This window comes from Gossypium raimondii, chromosome 12 (assembly GCF_025698545.1).
Source record: "Gossypium raimondii isolate GPD5lz chromosome 12, ASM2569854v1, whole genome shotgun sequence".
In the NCBI taxonomy this organism is placed as follows: Eukaryota; Viridiplantae; Streptophyta; class Magnoliopsida; order Malvales; family Malvaceae; genus Gossypium; species Gossypium raimondii.
Genome location: NC_068576.1, coordinates 46,263,192 through 46,279,036, shown reverse-complemented (window position 1 = coordinate 46,279,036; position 15,845 = coordinate 46,263,192). Strand labels below are relative to the sequence as shown.

Genomic DNA, 15,845 nt, shown 5'->3' with positions numbered 1-15,845 from the left:
GTTTAGATATAAGTTTATCAAGATTTAATTATATGTGTTTCAGTATAATTATAATTATATTTAATTATACGTGTTTGAGGATTAAATTGAAAGTATTTGAAAATATGGAGTGTTAAATTTATTGAATTATTTAAAATTAAGATCGAATTGATAGAATGCGTTAGTATTAAGGACTAAATGTGTTATTATACTGATTATAAAAATCATCACTACCATTAACCATTTAACATAGAGTCACCAAAATAGAACTATTTAAAACATGAGTGGCGAAAATAGAAATGATCTATAACGTTAGTGACTAAATTAAAAATTTTCATAGTTAAGTGAGGAAAACAGAAACATGGTAATAGTTGGGTGACTAATTTCAGAGTTTAACCAGGAATTTTTAGACACGATTAGAAAGATTCGTTGACTAAATTAAACAAAAAATAGAACTTTTACTAAAAATATTTGAATGAGGATGTCAAATGGCAAGCGTCCTAGTTCTCTGATTTGGCCTTTGATGAACCAAGAAGAACGACTTTTTTCTTTTGAACGGTAAAGAAGAAGGACTTTGTTTCCGCTGTTTTACGAAGCAAAATTTTTAGCTTTTCAAGTATTCTCCTTTCACAGCATACCCAGAAATTTTCTTGAGAAAATTTGCGAGAAAATTGAATATGGGAAATAGGATTGAATTATTTAATCTGGAAAAGCACTTTGCTTTTTATGGTGCATATCATAGCAACCCAACAAACATAGTAATTCACATGTTATTTGTTTGGCCAATCTTCTTCACTGCAGTTCTCCTTCTTGACTTCACTCCTTCTCTGTTTAATCTCCCTCATATTGATTTCTCTCTGTTTGGAGTCCATGTTTCGTTGATTTTCAACTTTGGGTTCTGGTTTGCTTTCGTCTACGCTGTGTTTTACATGTGTTTGGATGTCAAAGCTGGAACCTTGGCTGCCTTACTTTGCGGGGTTTGTTGGATTGTTAGCAGCGTTCTTGCAACTCGACTTGGCTTTTCTCTTGCTTGGAAGGTACAAATTTGTTCCTTTTGTTACGGGTTTTTTTAATGGTTTTGGTTTCTGGTTGACTCAGTCATATTAAGCATTCTTTTCACTTTTTATTTTCACGGAGGATGGTCTGCATACCCCCAACTCCAAAGTGTTAGAAAATTGACACACACATTGTTTTGCTTATAAGAATCTGAAAATATATGGGTGCATTTCTATTCTAAAAGAACCAGACCTTCAAAGAGATCTATTTCTGGAGCATCCTTTCAAGTTTCAATGTTTTGAATGATGGCTTCACTTTAGTGTTGTATGGTAGCCTACGACATAAGTGGCGTCTGGAATTTATTCCAAACCATGGAAAGTTTATCATTCTCACATGCTAATGGAGTCTTTGGTTCCATTTCATTCCCAAGCATGGTCTTGGACTTTGAAAATCATTGAAATTGATCTTTAATTGTTTATTAGCGTCTCAGCTGCAATTTTTTTTAGATAATCTCAATCCATAGCATTTCCAGACAAAATAAAAACAGTTGATCATTTTGCCTAAATGTTTTATGGCTGTTCTTCTCGTAAAATTCTATGGCTGCAACATGTACATGTTCTTGTTGCTTTATAGAGTGCATTTAAACTTACATCTCAGACGCTTCTAGTTTCAATCCATTTGTTGCTTACAAGTTACACTGGTTCTTCCAACTGATCGCTGTAGTTTTTGAATTTGCATTTTGCAAGTTCACTTTATCTTGCTTTACTCTGATTGGATTGGATTGGATTGGATTGAAACCAATTTTAGGTCGTTCTTGCGGTTCAACTTTTCTGCTGGATTGGACAGTTCATTGGCCATGGGGTCTTTGAGGTAATGAGTTCTAATAATACATACATGTGTATATTCATGCATGTAAGCACATACACACAAAAAGTTAATGCCTTTCGATCATACATTCATTCTCCTAAATTTCGATTAATATGCTACAGAAACGAGCACCAGCTTTATTGGATAACCTTGTTCAAGCCTTTATAATGGCTCCCTTCTTTGTGCTGTTTGAGGTAATTTCATCTTCTTTTTTTCTCTTTCAAAATAAAGGAAAAGAGACAGGAAAAAAAAAGTGATTGATCTTTATACATATTCATAAGTTCTTATCCTTTGCTCCTCAGGCTCTTCAAACCTTCTTTGGTTATGAACCGTACCCTGGGTTTCATGCAATTGTTCAAGCAAAGATCGAAACTGAAATCAATGAATGGAAAGAAAAGAAGCAGAATTTACTTAATTAGATACTGCATCCATTGACATTAGCTTGCAGGTGATTTCTTTGAGTAGAAAATTAGAACAAACTCATAATATACATTTAATGTTTCATTCTACAAATCGTGACTCAAAGCACATGAAGTGACAGTTCATCAGCTTGTAGCTACAATGAATATGTTCACATGAAATGGTTATAATAGCCACTCTTTTTTATCCCTGATTTGCCAGAGTTGGAAGGATTTGCATGTTGAAACAGATTTACATGCTGTTTTGGAGCTTGTTTGAAATCGATCATTACTGCAACATATGTTATCTATCTATTTATTAGTTATTCAGCAGTTAAATTTATAATGCCTTTTCTATCAAAAAGGGTATTCCTTATTGCGATTATCGCAGAGCTTAGAGGAGTTCTCTAGTTAAGAATCCGAATTGATTGCTTGCAAAATTCTAAAGTATATATTATCGTTTGGACAACATCTGGTATAGTTTAACTTTGGACCAGAAGTAGACCATTGGCCACCTCAACAAGATTGTCTGGCTATTTTGAGCTTTAAACCTTTCTCCATTGATAGAATAGTCATCATCCTATACTTTACTGGATGGTTTGGCACCAAATTAAATTTGAAAAACCTGCACAGAATGGCCAATGCCATCTTCATCTGGAGATAGGCAGAGTCCTTTCCAAGGCATATTCTTGGTCCTGCCTGCATGACATTAGAAAACAAGAACCAGTTAGCCACCATGTTGTAGCATAAGCTTGTAGTGTTCTTTGATAGAGTTGAGAACTTTCATGGATTATATATGAATTCAATGTAAAGGAACTACACAACACTTAGTTCAATCTGCTTTCTACCAGTTTGTTGAATTTGTATTTATCAAAGGATGAAGATCTTTTGCATATTATACCTGAAATGCAGTGAACTTGAATGGAGATGCATTTTGGAAGCAACCCTCTTTTAGCCATCTCTCAGGCCTGAATACTGCTGCATCAGGGCCCCAATTATACTCCATCCGACCCATCGAGTAGGGAACATAAGTAACCATGCCTCCTGCTTTTACTTTGGTTCCATCGGGCAAGATATCATCCTCCAGGATGCCCTTGGGGTCCTGTAATCACCAGCAACATTTACTTGGTTATAAAACCAGAAACGAACATATGAGATGCTTCTTTTGGACACAATTTTTCAAGCCTTTTTGGGAACTGAGATCGAAGGAACTAAATCTTCAAGTCCTTACAATATTTCTTTTTATTTACCGACTGAAATGGAAGAAGCTACATACCTGGGGAACTGCTGGATATAAACGTAGTGTCTCTGTGATCACTGCATGCAGATAATACAATCTCCCCAGTGAATCATAATTCAACAAACCTGCAAATTGCACTGCTCTTTGATTGAAGGATTCAGGGTCTTCCAAGTCACATGGTAGTAATGAAATCCTCTCCTCCTTTGCTTGTACTTCTTCGAAAGCTTTAAGTTCTGAGTAAAGCTTTTCAGCTACACGGGCATTGGTCATTATCATGTATATGGCCCATGTGAGAGTCGTAGCTGTTGTGTCACGGCCAGCAATCACAAAATTCAGGACAATATCTCTAAGACTTTTGTCAGTTAAATTTCCTTCTGGATCTTCACTTAGTTCAATAAATCTTGACAATATGTCATGCTTTATCTGAAATTTTCCACCAAGAAAGAAAGTTTCTAGGATAAATTTTATGGGGAAAAGAAAGGGAAAGAATGTAAAGAAGGAAGCAACCCTTTTCACTTTACCTTGCTGGTTTTGCAAGATTCTCGAATTTCTTTAATCTCAGATTTTCTTCTCCTTATGACATTGTAAGTGAAGTCATCAATGACTTTGATGCTCTTTCCAAGTAGAGCTTCGGAGCCCACATTGAGAAATCTTTTCAATTTCCAGAGTGGATCAACGAACCTCAGTGTAACAATGATGTTTGCAGTATCAAACGCCCGAGCGAAGTTGTTATCTGGTAAAGTGGGAGCCAGAGTTCCAATTTCAACACCAAACCCCACCTTGCAAATGGAGTCTAAAGTCATCCTCATCAATAAATCCTGAAAATTGGATTCACAGCTCAATCTTTCTGACAAAAGCAACGGCATTTGACTGAAATGGTAGGATTACTTACCTGCATGTCTACTTCTTGGTTATGGAAGCAAGCTTGAGTTAGAATAGAATGGAGTTGTAGACTATATTCCCTGAATACTACAGTGCTGAAATCCCTCAAATTCTTTGATGCAAACTCAAAACTAGCTGTTTTCCTTTGCTTCTTCCATAGCTCACCATCTACGTTGAAAATCCCATCTCCAAGCAGCACTTCCATATATGAATGGTACGTTTCACCCTTTCAATATAACAAAACCAGGCATCAACCTTTATATCTCTGTTAACCAATATAACGAGCATGTTGCAGTCCAACAACCACAGAAAAAAAATGAAATAATGAAAGCTTTACCTTGGGGTAATTGGCAAATTTGGTCTTAAGTACATGTTCAACATTAGCAGGATCAGCAATGTAAGTATAAGTTGTGCAAGGCATTGGAACTACAACCGTTTTCGATGCGGACAGGTATTCGACGAGCCAATCGTGCATTCGATCATAGTTAATTAATTGTTCGAACACTGCTCCGATGAGTGGCCATGTTTTGGGGCCTTTTCTGTTCCTCTGGTTCCATCTGTAAACAAAGATCCATGAAATAAACATGCAAGCTAGCATCACCATTCCCATGTTGCATCCTTGTGAAAAAACTAAAAAAAGTTTGTCATGAACTTCCATTTTTGTTTAAAATCTAATTTGTTGATAGAATGAGTTGGGGAAATACTGTTTTTATAAGGAGTTCAAGTAAGAACCAGGTTTGCTATAATGTAGATAGGTTGTGAAGGTCATGAATTAACTACAACTTTGTCAACGTTCTTTGCATGCTATAGCTTTAAAAAATGTTTCACCTCTTTTTGCTTCCTTAACCTCAGTCTAACCAAATTATTTCTTTCGTCTTCAAAAATAATCCCATTCATTTAGTTTAAGTTTTTGGGTTGATTGATGACCCACTTTAGCCTCAAATATTATGTTGCCCTTTGTGTTATTTCATTTATAATTGGGTTTGGTTTTCAGCAAATAGCATAAAAAAAAAAAAGCAGTGGTTAAGGATTTTTTCAACTTACTTGTGATTTAACACGATTGATGTAATCTCCTCTTCCTATTTATAAGTAGATATCTTGATTTGTATGAAATGGTGGTTAAAGTTTTTTGTTAAACATCTTTATGCAATGAGTTAAACCGTGTCACCTCATTTCTACCTCAATATTATATAAAGAAAATCTCTTTTTTTTTTTTTACACATATGCACATGGCAAAATTTGCAAATCAAATTTTAATTTGGAGTACAGAAAAATTCACTTCAACCAATCAGCCTACTATTTAAGTTGACTTAGAAAAGGCATAATGATTTTTTTGGCCTTCCAATTTTACAAGAAAAATTATTTTAACCCTTCATTTAATTTTTCGCTTCTTTTAATACTTTAACTTTCATTTCTTGTCAAATTACTCCAAAATTGATTGAAAAGTTAATGGTTTTTAACTTTACTGATGTGACACACATGTGGATTGTCATATAGATGACACGTCAATATTTAATTAATTTTTTAAAATTTTTAAAATTCAAAAAATATTTTTAAAAATTAAAATTATTAAAAAGTATAAAGTATATATATTTTAATAATTTTTAAATTTTAAATAATTAATTAAATGCTGGCATGTCATCCACGTGCATGTCACGTCGGTAAAGGTGATAAATATTAACTTCTTTATCTATTTTGAGGTAATTTGACGAAAGAAATAAATTTAATGATTAAAAAGATAAAATTAAATAAAATATTAAAATAACTTTTTAATAAAATTGAAGAGAAACCACATAAATAGCAACGAAGAATGATGCACTTTTCAATTATACCAAATCACATGAGGCCAAAATTGGAAGAAAATTATTATGAGACCCATACTGAAGTATTGTCAAGTTTAATCTATTGAGTTATATACTTAAGCTCATACTCAGTAAAATTCATTCATAGTTTAAAAAAATGGTAAATCAAAAATTCCAAAGAAAAAAATCATTCTTTTCAATAATTATTTTATTTACAAGTTTTAAAAATATATAAAATATTCCTTAAAAGCATATAATATAAATATTATAAATTAATTAAATGGTTATTATTTGATACGATGATGAAATTTTTAATTTTACAAACGCAATTTTAAAATTCAATTAATGACATGTGATAGTTTCTTAGCCTCGTTGTTCTTAGTTTACCAAATTACTTAAATACTTGTAACAAAACCATTTTAATTATTTAACTAACTTTTATTTTCTTACTTGATTTGGACTCTTAACTTAAAAATAAATATAACACTTAACTAACATTTTTAAATTGAATTCTACTAAATAATGCCTACTTTGATAAGTTAATTGAATAATTATATAAAACATAAATTTATTAAATATTTGTACATAATTTTTTAGGTATTAGTTTGTTTTGAAATGTTATGATAATCCAATAAATATTAGTTTTGAAAAAAAACTCAAATGAGATGATGAGTTTTGGTAAATTATTCAAAAGGAACAAAAAAATTTCTGAAAGTTTAAAATCAAAACGAATAATAATATTGCAAAAGATTAATCTACGAACTTAAAAGTTAAAATAAATATATTGTATAAATTCGATCCATTTATGAGCATCTCTAAATAAATTTCTACAAGAGCACTTTGACTCATCGATAGATACACATACATGCATGCTTCTTCGGCCCTAAGAAAGAGTTCCACCTAACCCAACTTTCTAAAATGGGGGGAAAAAAAGGCAAAAAACACAAAACGGTAGTCCTACAAGTAAGACTGGTTCAAAGAAGGCAGCAGCTACTTTAAAGCTTGTTCAAACAGAATCAATTGGTATCCAGGTGCTAATGTTGGATGACGGCAGAATCTGAAGAAAGAAATATGAAGAACGACAAAACTAGCCCCACGCGTTGCAGCAATTCTAGACGCAATCATCCACTACTATCGCTGCTTTCCCACAAAGGTCCTTTTGACCATCTTGATTCCCCCCAATTATTTAGTTTCTCTTTTGGATAAGTGATGGCGTAGCTATCCATTTTCCTTGTACCAATCTTGGTTCCATTTGTTCTTTTATGTTTGTCGTCTTCACACTTCCCACCAATGATATAAATATCCATGTTTTATGTTGAAATTTATTTTTGGTAATAAAGTTTTATGTTGAATCAGTTTAGGTAGAACTAAATGGATTATAAACGGGTTTTAAAAAATTGTATGAATCAATTAAATTAAACTTGTGTTTTAATTTTTTCCTCAAGCATCTATATGCCACCCTAACCTTTTTTTTGGGGGGGGGGGTAGGAGAGCTTATTTAGGATAAATAACTAACGGATTGTTGTATTTTCATTAGCATATGCTAGGAATATTTCTTAAAGTCTTTAGGCTGAATTTAAGACAAAAAGTCTTTAGGTTGTCTTCTTTTTTTCTTTTTTCTTTTCTTTTGCGAAATTAAAGCCTTCATAATATTTACAGGAATCAGTAATTATTTATGGTTCTTGAAAGAGATGGAATATGCAAAATATATAATAATAATAATAATAAGTTAAACCATCTAAATGTATAATGTATCATGAAACAGTAGTTTTTTTCACAATTTTTTTGAACGGATAAAGGTGATCCAATTTTTTACATTTCTAGACAATCCAATATTTGGTGAAGGTGAAAAACTAATGTAATGAACAAATATTACTGAAATTGATACACCATGGGATTCATTAAGATCCCATTCTGATTCACTTGAAAATTCCCTGACTCGGTACTGTAATTGTAAGGTATGTTTCCAAGCTGTAGCTTCTCAACATCTTCAATCCCTGTATTAGCTATGGTGTTAGGGAAATCAAAGCTCGAAATGTATGTATTTTCATTTAAAAGATGGGAAACTGGACCCATGTAATCCAACTCCAACAAACGAGAATAGGAGCCTGTTTTTGGGAATTTCAACAGTTCTTGACTTTCACTATCATCATTTGAATACCCTACCCTATCAATTTGGGTATTTGATTCTTCAACTTTGTGATCCATAATTTTCTCAGCTGAATTCTTCTTCTTGTAAATTCTACACAGTACCCAATCATCCAACTGAAAAGGGAAAAAACACACACAGAAGTCATTAGTTGGACAATTCGCACAACAATATGATCAAACAGTTGATGATCATAAACCAAAATACCGAAAACAACAAATCTTACTCTCATGGATCCATTATGTTTCTTGATTTGTTTATGCGAATCGCTTAATCTATATTCATGCATAATCCAATTAGTTTTGACACCCTTTGGTGGTCTGCCATTGTAGAAAACAAGAGCTTTCTTCACCCCAACGTATTTAGAACCACTGTGTATAGCTTTATCCGTGCCAGTAGCCTTCCAGTACCCTGAAACAGTGGCTCTGTTCGGACGAACCCCATTCGGGTACTTTCGATCTCGAGGGCTGAAAAAATACCATTCATTTTCACCGAACTCTGCTTTGTCTACACAAAAGCCAACCGTATAAATTCAGCTTAGCATCTAAGTGCGTGGAACATAAATTATATTAATTTGGGTGATCATATGAATAAAGAGAAAAACTAACCAGGCAGTTGCCATGGATCAAATTTGTAAATATCAACTTCTGGGATTATCGAAACAGGGCATGGCTTTGATTTGGCCTGGTTTTTGAGGTAAAACATGATTAATTCTTCATCTGTAGGGTGGAATCTGAAACCAGGAGGAAGGTCAGACTTGGAACTGGTGTTTCTTTCCATTTAGTTCCTTCTAATCCAAACAAGAAATCAAGTTAATGGGAGAGAAGAGGAGGAGGAATGAATTAAGTTAATTAAAGCTAAAACAAATGGATAAGGATAGTAGGGGGGAGGGAAGGGTGTTTGAAATGTTTACAAAGAGAAGGCCAAGGCTTTTATCTTTGAAGGATATTTGTCGTTATTAGACTGAAATGTGTGATTGGCTGATGACTTGACTCTGCTTTTTAAGACGTGAACCTCGTATCATGATCAGCTGGAGCGTGGACAACACGTGCCTTTCTCTTTCTATTTTGACTTCTTCTGCTTGGTTCATTGTACCTCTGTTGCGAATTACTAAAAGACTTGTATAGCTTCTCTCTCTCATTTTAGCCACCGGATATGAATTTGGTTATGCTCATATGTATGATTCCAAATTATATATCAAGTAAAACATAAAATCTCGTATTAGAGATAATTTCAACATATATACTATAAATTAACACAATTATAAATCTATATTTGAACAACTATAAAATAAAATATAACATAAAATCAAAATCTATAATTATAATTATAATTATAATTATAATAAAACTTAAAAACTTTAGCTGTCAAATTCTAAAAACCCTGTGTGATTCAACAATGGTTCACACTCTAAGCTGTTGAAAAAGAGAAAGGTCTCCTCCAATAAACAATTTTGTTTGTATTTTAATTTTGGTGTGAATTGGTCATCTAAAACAACTTGGAAACATTGTTCCTTTTTTTATAAATAAATTTGAATCCATTCATTCTATGATTTTAAATAATAATAAAAACAGGATGAAAAAGGCAAAAGAAAGCAAGTATGGTTGTTTATCTAGTCGCGCGAGGCCCAAGGATTCAAACGGTGGGAAAAGTAAAAGGATGAGGATGAGTTAATTGGACATTTTCAAACCTTCATACAATTTGTTTAAAAAATAGAAATGTTCATCTTATACGATAAGAATGTAATTCATAAATTAAAATAAACATCAAAACTCATTACTGGGCCTAAACTAAACTGCAGAGCCAGTCGGCAAGAATTTTGAGGAATATTCTGTGAATCTGGGCCGTCGCTTGCCCATTATACTACACTAGCATGCGTAGTACTCGGCTTGTCCTTTTTCAACTTTACTTGGATTGATTGATGGCCAATGATCATATTTTTAATATTAAAAATAGGTATCATGCTGTTTTTTCTTTTCGATTAGTATTTAAATTTTTTTTATTTTATAACTAATCTTAATTTTTTTAATATTTTATTATATCATTATAAGATATTTATCAGTCACTTAATTTTATTTGTTAAGTCTAAAATTACTTATCAAATATTTTCTCTATTAATAATAAAGAAAAGTTGTTTCACTCTTCGGTTAATATTGCTTTATTTGATATGAATAACTACTGCTCTACACTTTATAAGAAAATTATAACATGAGATACAAGAATATTAAACTTATTATATCCACAAAAATTTCCACTATTCTTTTTAGAAGAAATATCATCACATTTGGTTTTTTCATAAAAATACCCAAAAGTTTTTATTATTTATGATAATGTTTACCCTGAAAATTATCCGTTTTAAACATTAAATTTCGATGTCATTGTTGTCTTTGGTGGCACCATCCATCATAATCACCCAATAATTAGCCCTTTTGAATAAAAAATAATTTATTTAGATGCTACCGTTGACATTGACGACACGTACAAGTATACCCCCTGTTTAAAATACTTGTATTCGCCCAAAAAAATATTTTTTAATAGTTGTCACCAATGCCAACGCACCACAAAAAAATTTAAATTTTTTTTGACACCGATGCCACTGTTGTCATTGGTGCCACAAAAATACTATTTAAAAAAAATATATTGGTGTCGCCTTTGTCATTGGCGGCACCTATTTAAAAAATATTCTTTTTTCTTTTTTTTTCACAGAATATGAATATTTTAAATGGATTGATATACATATATTTATACTGGTGCGCCAATGCCAACAGCAACACCTAAAGAATTTACTTTTTATTTCCACAGATCAATCATTAACTAATTGTGATGGGTAGTGCCGCTAATAGCAATAATAACACCATAATTTACTATTCAAAACGAATCATTTATGTACATGATTTTCAAAATGGACCATTTTCATAAATAAATCACATTTCCTTAAACTAAATTAACCTCACCTATGACACATACTTTTGATATTTCTCATATCGAGAAATGTCCTTTTAGCATTCCCTTCAATTAAGAGGTAATAGTTATACATAAATATCGAGTCCTTTCACATCCACATAACTTTGTAACAACCCTACACTCCTTTATCTACTCTTAAGTTCCATGGAAAAGAGGCCCTTCTTCCATCTCCTCCAATCAAGTTCCATGGAGGTTCTCATAACTTCTCCAAAGTAGAACTGTCCTCCCGCCTCAAACCCAAATCTTTTACCAATAAGGTACATATAATGATTCAAACATAAGTATAGTAATGAGTGAGAATAAAAATAATCATCAAGAAAATTAGATTAAAAAATTGATTATTTTGTAATGGCTGAGCAAGAAAAATCATAAAGTGGCCCAAGTTGAGATATTTAAATAATTTATAAAATACAGTTTAAAACCATAATTACTCAAAACCAAATAGAATGCTATTTTATTTAATATATAATTAATTTTAATTTTTATGATGTAAAAGTAAATATTTTATATTTAGATTAACGAAATTAATTTATAAATTTTATACAAAATATATTTTTTAAATATCATATAAAAGTTATTAGATTATTTTTATTTACTTTGAAAAATTATTTTGTTAGAAATATTTATTAAAAAAGCTTTAGACTTTACCAAATAATACCCAAAAAGCATAAAATAAAATTAAAAATTAATATGAAAAATTTATACTTGAATCAATTAAAACCAAATTATGACGAGCAATAAAAGAAGACCCCAAAAAAACATGGCCATACTCACCCTTAGTTATGTATGATAATAATTATAAAATAAAAATATTAAAATCACATTCATATTCATATTAAATAATAAAATTAATGTTGACTGATAGTTAAAAATATTTAATTTACATTTGTATTAAAAATAAATTATTTATTGAAATAATAATTATATTGACATATTAAAATTATTTCATGTGAAACAATAATTTAATTATATTTAGATAATGATAGGGGTAAAATGAAAATTACCCTATCCAATCTCACCATATCTACCGTAGGAAGCTGTTTGGAAAATAATATACCGTGCAATGTTGAAATGTTAATTATAGACTTAAGCTCCATTAGTGTTAAACTATTGGACATTGTCCCTTTCACCTGCAAATCAGTGTCTGAGAAGAAAAAGTAATTGCCAGCGCCTGCAACCCTACAAACCAAATTTCAAATTTTGAATTAAAGATCGTCATCATTTAAGAAGAGGTGATCAGACTTTGCAGAATGCTGAGAAGATGTCTTTAATGGGGAAGCAATGATGATTTGAAAAAGAATTTTAAGCCACCAAAAATTAACTCAGAGACTGGTGGAGGAGTTTGGGCAAAACACTAAAAAAAACCTTTTTTTTCTAAAATTTTTCGAAATAGGCCGGTTTTTTAATTATTTACCGGAATGGGCCATTTTCCTCGAAATCGCGGCCACATAAGCGCGATCTCAAGGACGCGATTTCCTTCCACGTCAGCAGGTCGCGCTGACCTGTCACGTAGCGCATTTCCGAGGACGCGATTTTGACGTTGATTTTACGTTGGGTTTTTTGGGTTTTAGGGTGCATGTTTTTTAGGGTTTAAGAGTCCCAAAAAAATTATTTCGAGTTGACGTTTCTGGTCAAATAGTATAAAATCGCTTCTACCAGGATGCTATCAGAGAAGAAATTGTGAAATCGTGCCCTCGTGGACGCCATTTCGGCACAGTTTGTCATGTCAGAAATAATTTTTTTTGACGTTTTCTGAGCAAATAGTATAAAATTGCTGATACCAGGATGCTATATGAGAAGAAATTGTGAAATCGCGCCCTCGTGGACGCGATTTCGCTACAGTTGGTCATGTAGGAAATAATTATTTTTTGACGTTTTTGAGCAAATAGTGTCAAATCGTGCCCTCGTGGACGCGATTTTGCTACAGTTGCAAGTTTGGGCTGAGGCATAAATTAGGTAGAAAATGTTCTTAGAATGCATAAGTCATAGCAGAAACATTTTAGAGAGGCTAAGAAAGTTAGAGTTTCAAAATGAGTGAACGTATTAGTGCTGTTATTTACTACGATGGTGAGGTTTGCCACACCGAGAATAGTGTTGTTTTTTTGTCGGAGAATACGGTGCGACTGTCATTTAGCCAAAACATAGATTTGACAGAACTTCATAAAAGAATTAGGCGTAAAATCTTAGGAACGACGCCAATGAAAGTTCTGTCAATCACGTATCGATTTTGTTCTTCTGTTGATCCGGTGACATATGAGTCGTTCGACATAAAAGGTCCTCGTAGCTTGGAGGCAATGGTGCAGACTCATCTTGCTAGCGGAGCAACTTATATTGAGTTATATGTACAATTTACGTCACCAACTGATGTACTTCCGTCCAGTGTTCGAGATGTATACACGACCCCTGGCCGACACTCGGTTAGCGGGTTACAAAATACGGAACAGCCCATGTTCGGTAGCGGTGTCGAATGCACATCCCCACCAAGACACTCTATCGGTGGATGGGACATGTACATCGGTGGCTCGACGTTTGACGCTGGAAATACGAGATGGGGAACTGTATCAAGTTCTAGTGTATGGCAATCTACATCCAATTGGGGACGTTATCAAATGCCCAGAAGAAGGGATGACGTACTACCTACGACATCAACCGGTGAGGGCACGCCGTACGCTACAGATGATTGTGGGTTAGAAGATGAATCCGATGTGGATCCACCTCGAGAGCTCGGGCCGGATGGTGCAGAGGTGGGATTATTTTCTGAACCGGAGCCTATTCCAACAGAAGGTGAAGATGGTGATAGGAGTGCAGATGATGAAGAAAATCTACGATTTAGAGAATACTCACCTCCAGCCCACATGCATAATGTCGATCTATCAGCAGATGATGCGTTAGAGTTTCCAGATCTACCACACCGGTTGCGCGATCGTACAAGTCCGGGGGTAGATCTCGGTGAACTTAAAGTTGGTAATCAGTTTACCAATAAGGATAGTTTTATTGGTGCTTTGAAACAGCATAGCATCAAAAACGGCGTTAATTACCGTCATTAAATCAAAATCGATAAGTTTGAGATAAGTGTGCGGTGCAAGACCGCACATGTTCATGGAAAATCGTCGCCTCGTTAAGGAAGAGGACAGGGTTGTGGGAGATCAAAAAGTACAAAGGTCCACATACATGTACTGCAGGTACAGTATTGAATGTGTCTGAATAATATTTTTATTTTCCAATGTTACATTATTTAATGTACTCCCTCCCTCTGTAGGTGTTTCAGAAGATCATCCGAAAATGGATTCAGCTATATTGGCTAGCTTGATATTGCCCACGATAAAAGCAGATCCTAGGACTTCAGTGCCAGTGATAATTGCCAATATCCGTAGCCAAATGGGGTACACGCCCTCTTACCGTAAGGCTTGGATAGCTAAGCAAAAGGCATTGGAGAAGATGCATAGTGGGTGGGACGCCTCATATAATGAAATATGGCAATGGCGTCAGGTGCTAGAGAGATACGTCCTAGGTGCCATCACAGACCTTGAAACGGAACATGCGTACTACAACGGCCGATTGCTACGTGGATGCCAAGTGTTCAAACGCCTATTTTGAACCTTTAAGCAATGTCAAGACGCATTTCTATACTGCAAGCCGTTGGTACAAATTGACGGTACCTTCATGTTCGGTAGGTACACTCATCGGCTATTGCTTGCAGTGGCACAAGACGACGATGGAAGAATTCTTCCAATTGCATTTGCAATAACACCGGGGGAGTCGTCTGATGACTGTGATTTCTTTCTCTCTAAGTTAAGGAGGCATGTGTGCCCCCAACCTAATATATGCGTTATTTCAGATCGGGGCGCCGATATACTAGCTGCATTTGATCGAGAGGGAAGCCTGTGGCAGCGTACACACCATAGATATTGCCTGAGACACGTTGCTTTGAACTACTACAGACAATATCCATCTAAGATCGAACGACGACAAGTGACCAACATAGGTATTTACTATATAACTGTATTATTTCGTTTGTCATTTTGAATTAGTTTTATTGGTAGAAGTGGTATAAAATATTCGCTATGTTCTTATATTGGTAGGGTATGAAATGAATAAAGATCGTTTTCACGAGATGTTGGCAATCTTACGATCCCAAAACGAAGAAGGGGCGGACTACCTTTGCAACATACGTTTCGAACAGTGGGCACAAGCATACGACGGAGGCCTACGATATGGCCATATGACGTCGAACCTGGCAGAATGCATAAATTCTGTTCTTAAAGGAACGCGCCATCTACCGATAACATCGGTTGTGCGAGAGACATATTTCTGTTTGGCGGCACTATTTCCAAAGTGAGCGGTAACTTATGCAGGCCAGATGCAGGGTGGGCATGTATGGTGCAGTAAGGTAGTTCAAGAAATTAACAAAGCGAACGCGAGGGCAAACACCATGCACACAGTGTGTCACGATCGAGACAATTTATGGTTTCGCGTGACGGAGTTTGACAGACCGCACCAAGGTGTTGTTGGCGGGCAATATCGTGTACACTTACGAAACAAGACTTGTGACTGTGGGAAGTTTGACG

The 15,845-nt window shown here is 34.1% G+C and overlaps 3 protein-coding genes across 4 annotated transcripts; 1 reads left to right on the top strand and 2 right to left on the bottom strand.

The window, feature by feature from the left end:
• The first annotated feature begins 439 nt into the window (after positions 1 to 439).
• LOC105764503 (2-hydroxy-palmitic acid dioxygenase MPO1) lies at positions 440 to 5,013 on the top strand. 2 transcript variants are annotated; one of them, XM_052624688.1, is made up of 5 exons: positions 440 to 1,016; positions 1,783 to 1,845; positions 1,965 to 2,036; positions 2,145 to 2,290; positions 3,153 to 5,013. In XM_052624688.1, the coding sequence occupies exons 1-4, from the start codon at positions 657 to 659 to the stop codon at positions 2,259 to 2,261; spliced, it is 612 nt and encodes a 203-aa protein (XP_052480648.1). In that variant the 5' UTR covers positions 440 to 656; the 3' UTR covers positions 2,262 to 2,290; positions 3,153 to 5,013. The 2 variants fall into 2 exon arrangements, with proteins under 2 accessions (XP_052480648.1, XP_012438551.1); XM_012583097.2 differs by lacking the exon at positions 3,153 to 5,013 and having other exon boundaries at positions 2,145 to 2,448.
• Positions 2,601 to 5,155, bottom strand: LOC105764502 (cytochrome P450 704B1). The gene is made up of 6 exons (XM_012583095.2): positions 4,700 to 5,155; positions 4,373 to 4,588; positions 4,002 to 4,298; positions 3,517 to 3,903; positions 3,142 to 3,342; positions 2,601 to 2,939 (listed from the first exon to the last, which is right to left on the bottom strand). The coding sequence occupies exons 1-6, from the start codon at positions 5,018 to 5,020 to the stop codon at positions 2,757 to 2,759; spliced, it is 1,605 nt and encodes a 534-aa protein (XP_012438549.1). The 5' UTR covers positions 5,021 to 5,155; the 3' UTR covers positions 2,601 to 2,756.
• A 2,761-nt stretch (positions 5,156 to 7,916) lies between these two features.
• On the bottom strand, positions 7,917 to 9,242 carry LOC105764501 (NAC transcription factor 29). Its single transcript, XM_012583094.2, has 3 exons — positions 8,922 to 9,242; positions 8,540 to 8,820; positions 7,917 to 8,429 (listed from the first exon to the last, which is right to left on the bottom strand). The coding sequence occupies exons 1-3, from the start codon at positions 9,091 to 9,093 to the stop codon at positions 8,037 to 8,039; spliced, it is 846 nt and encodes a 281-aa protein (XP_012438548.1). The 5' UTR covers positions 9,094 to 9,242; the 3' UTR covers positions 7,917 to 8,036.
• Positions 9,243 to 15,845: the final 6,603 nt, after the last annotated feature.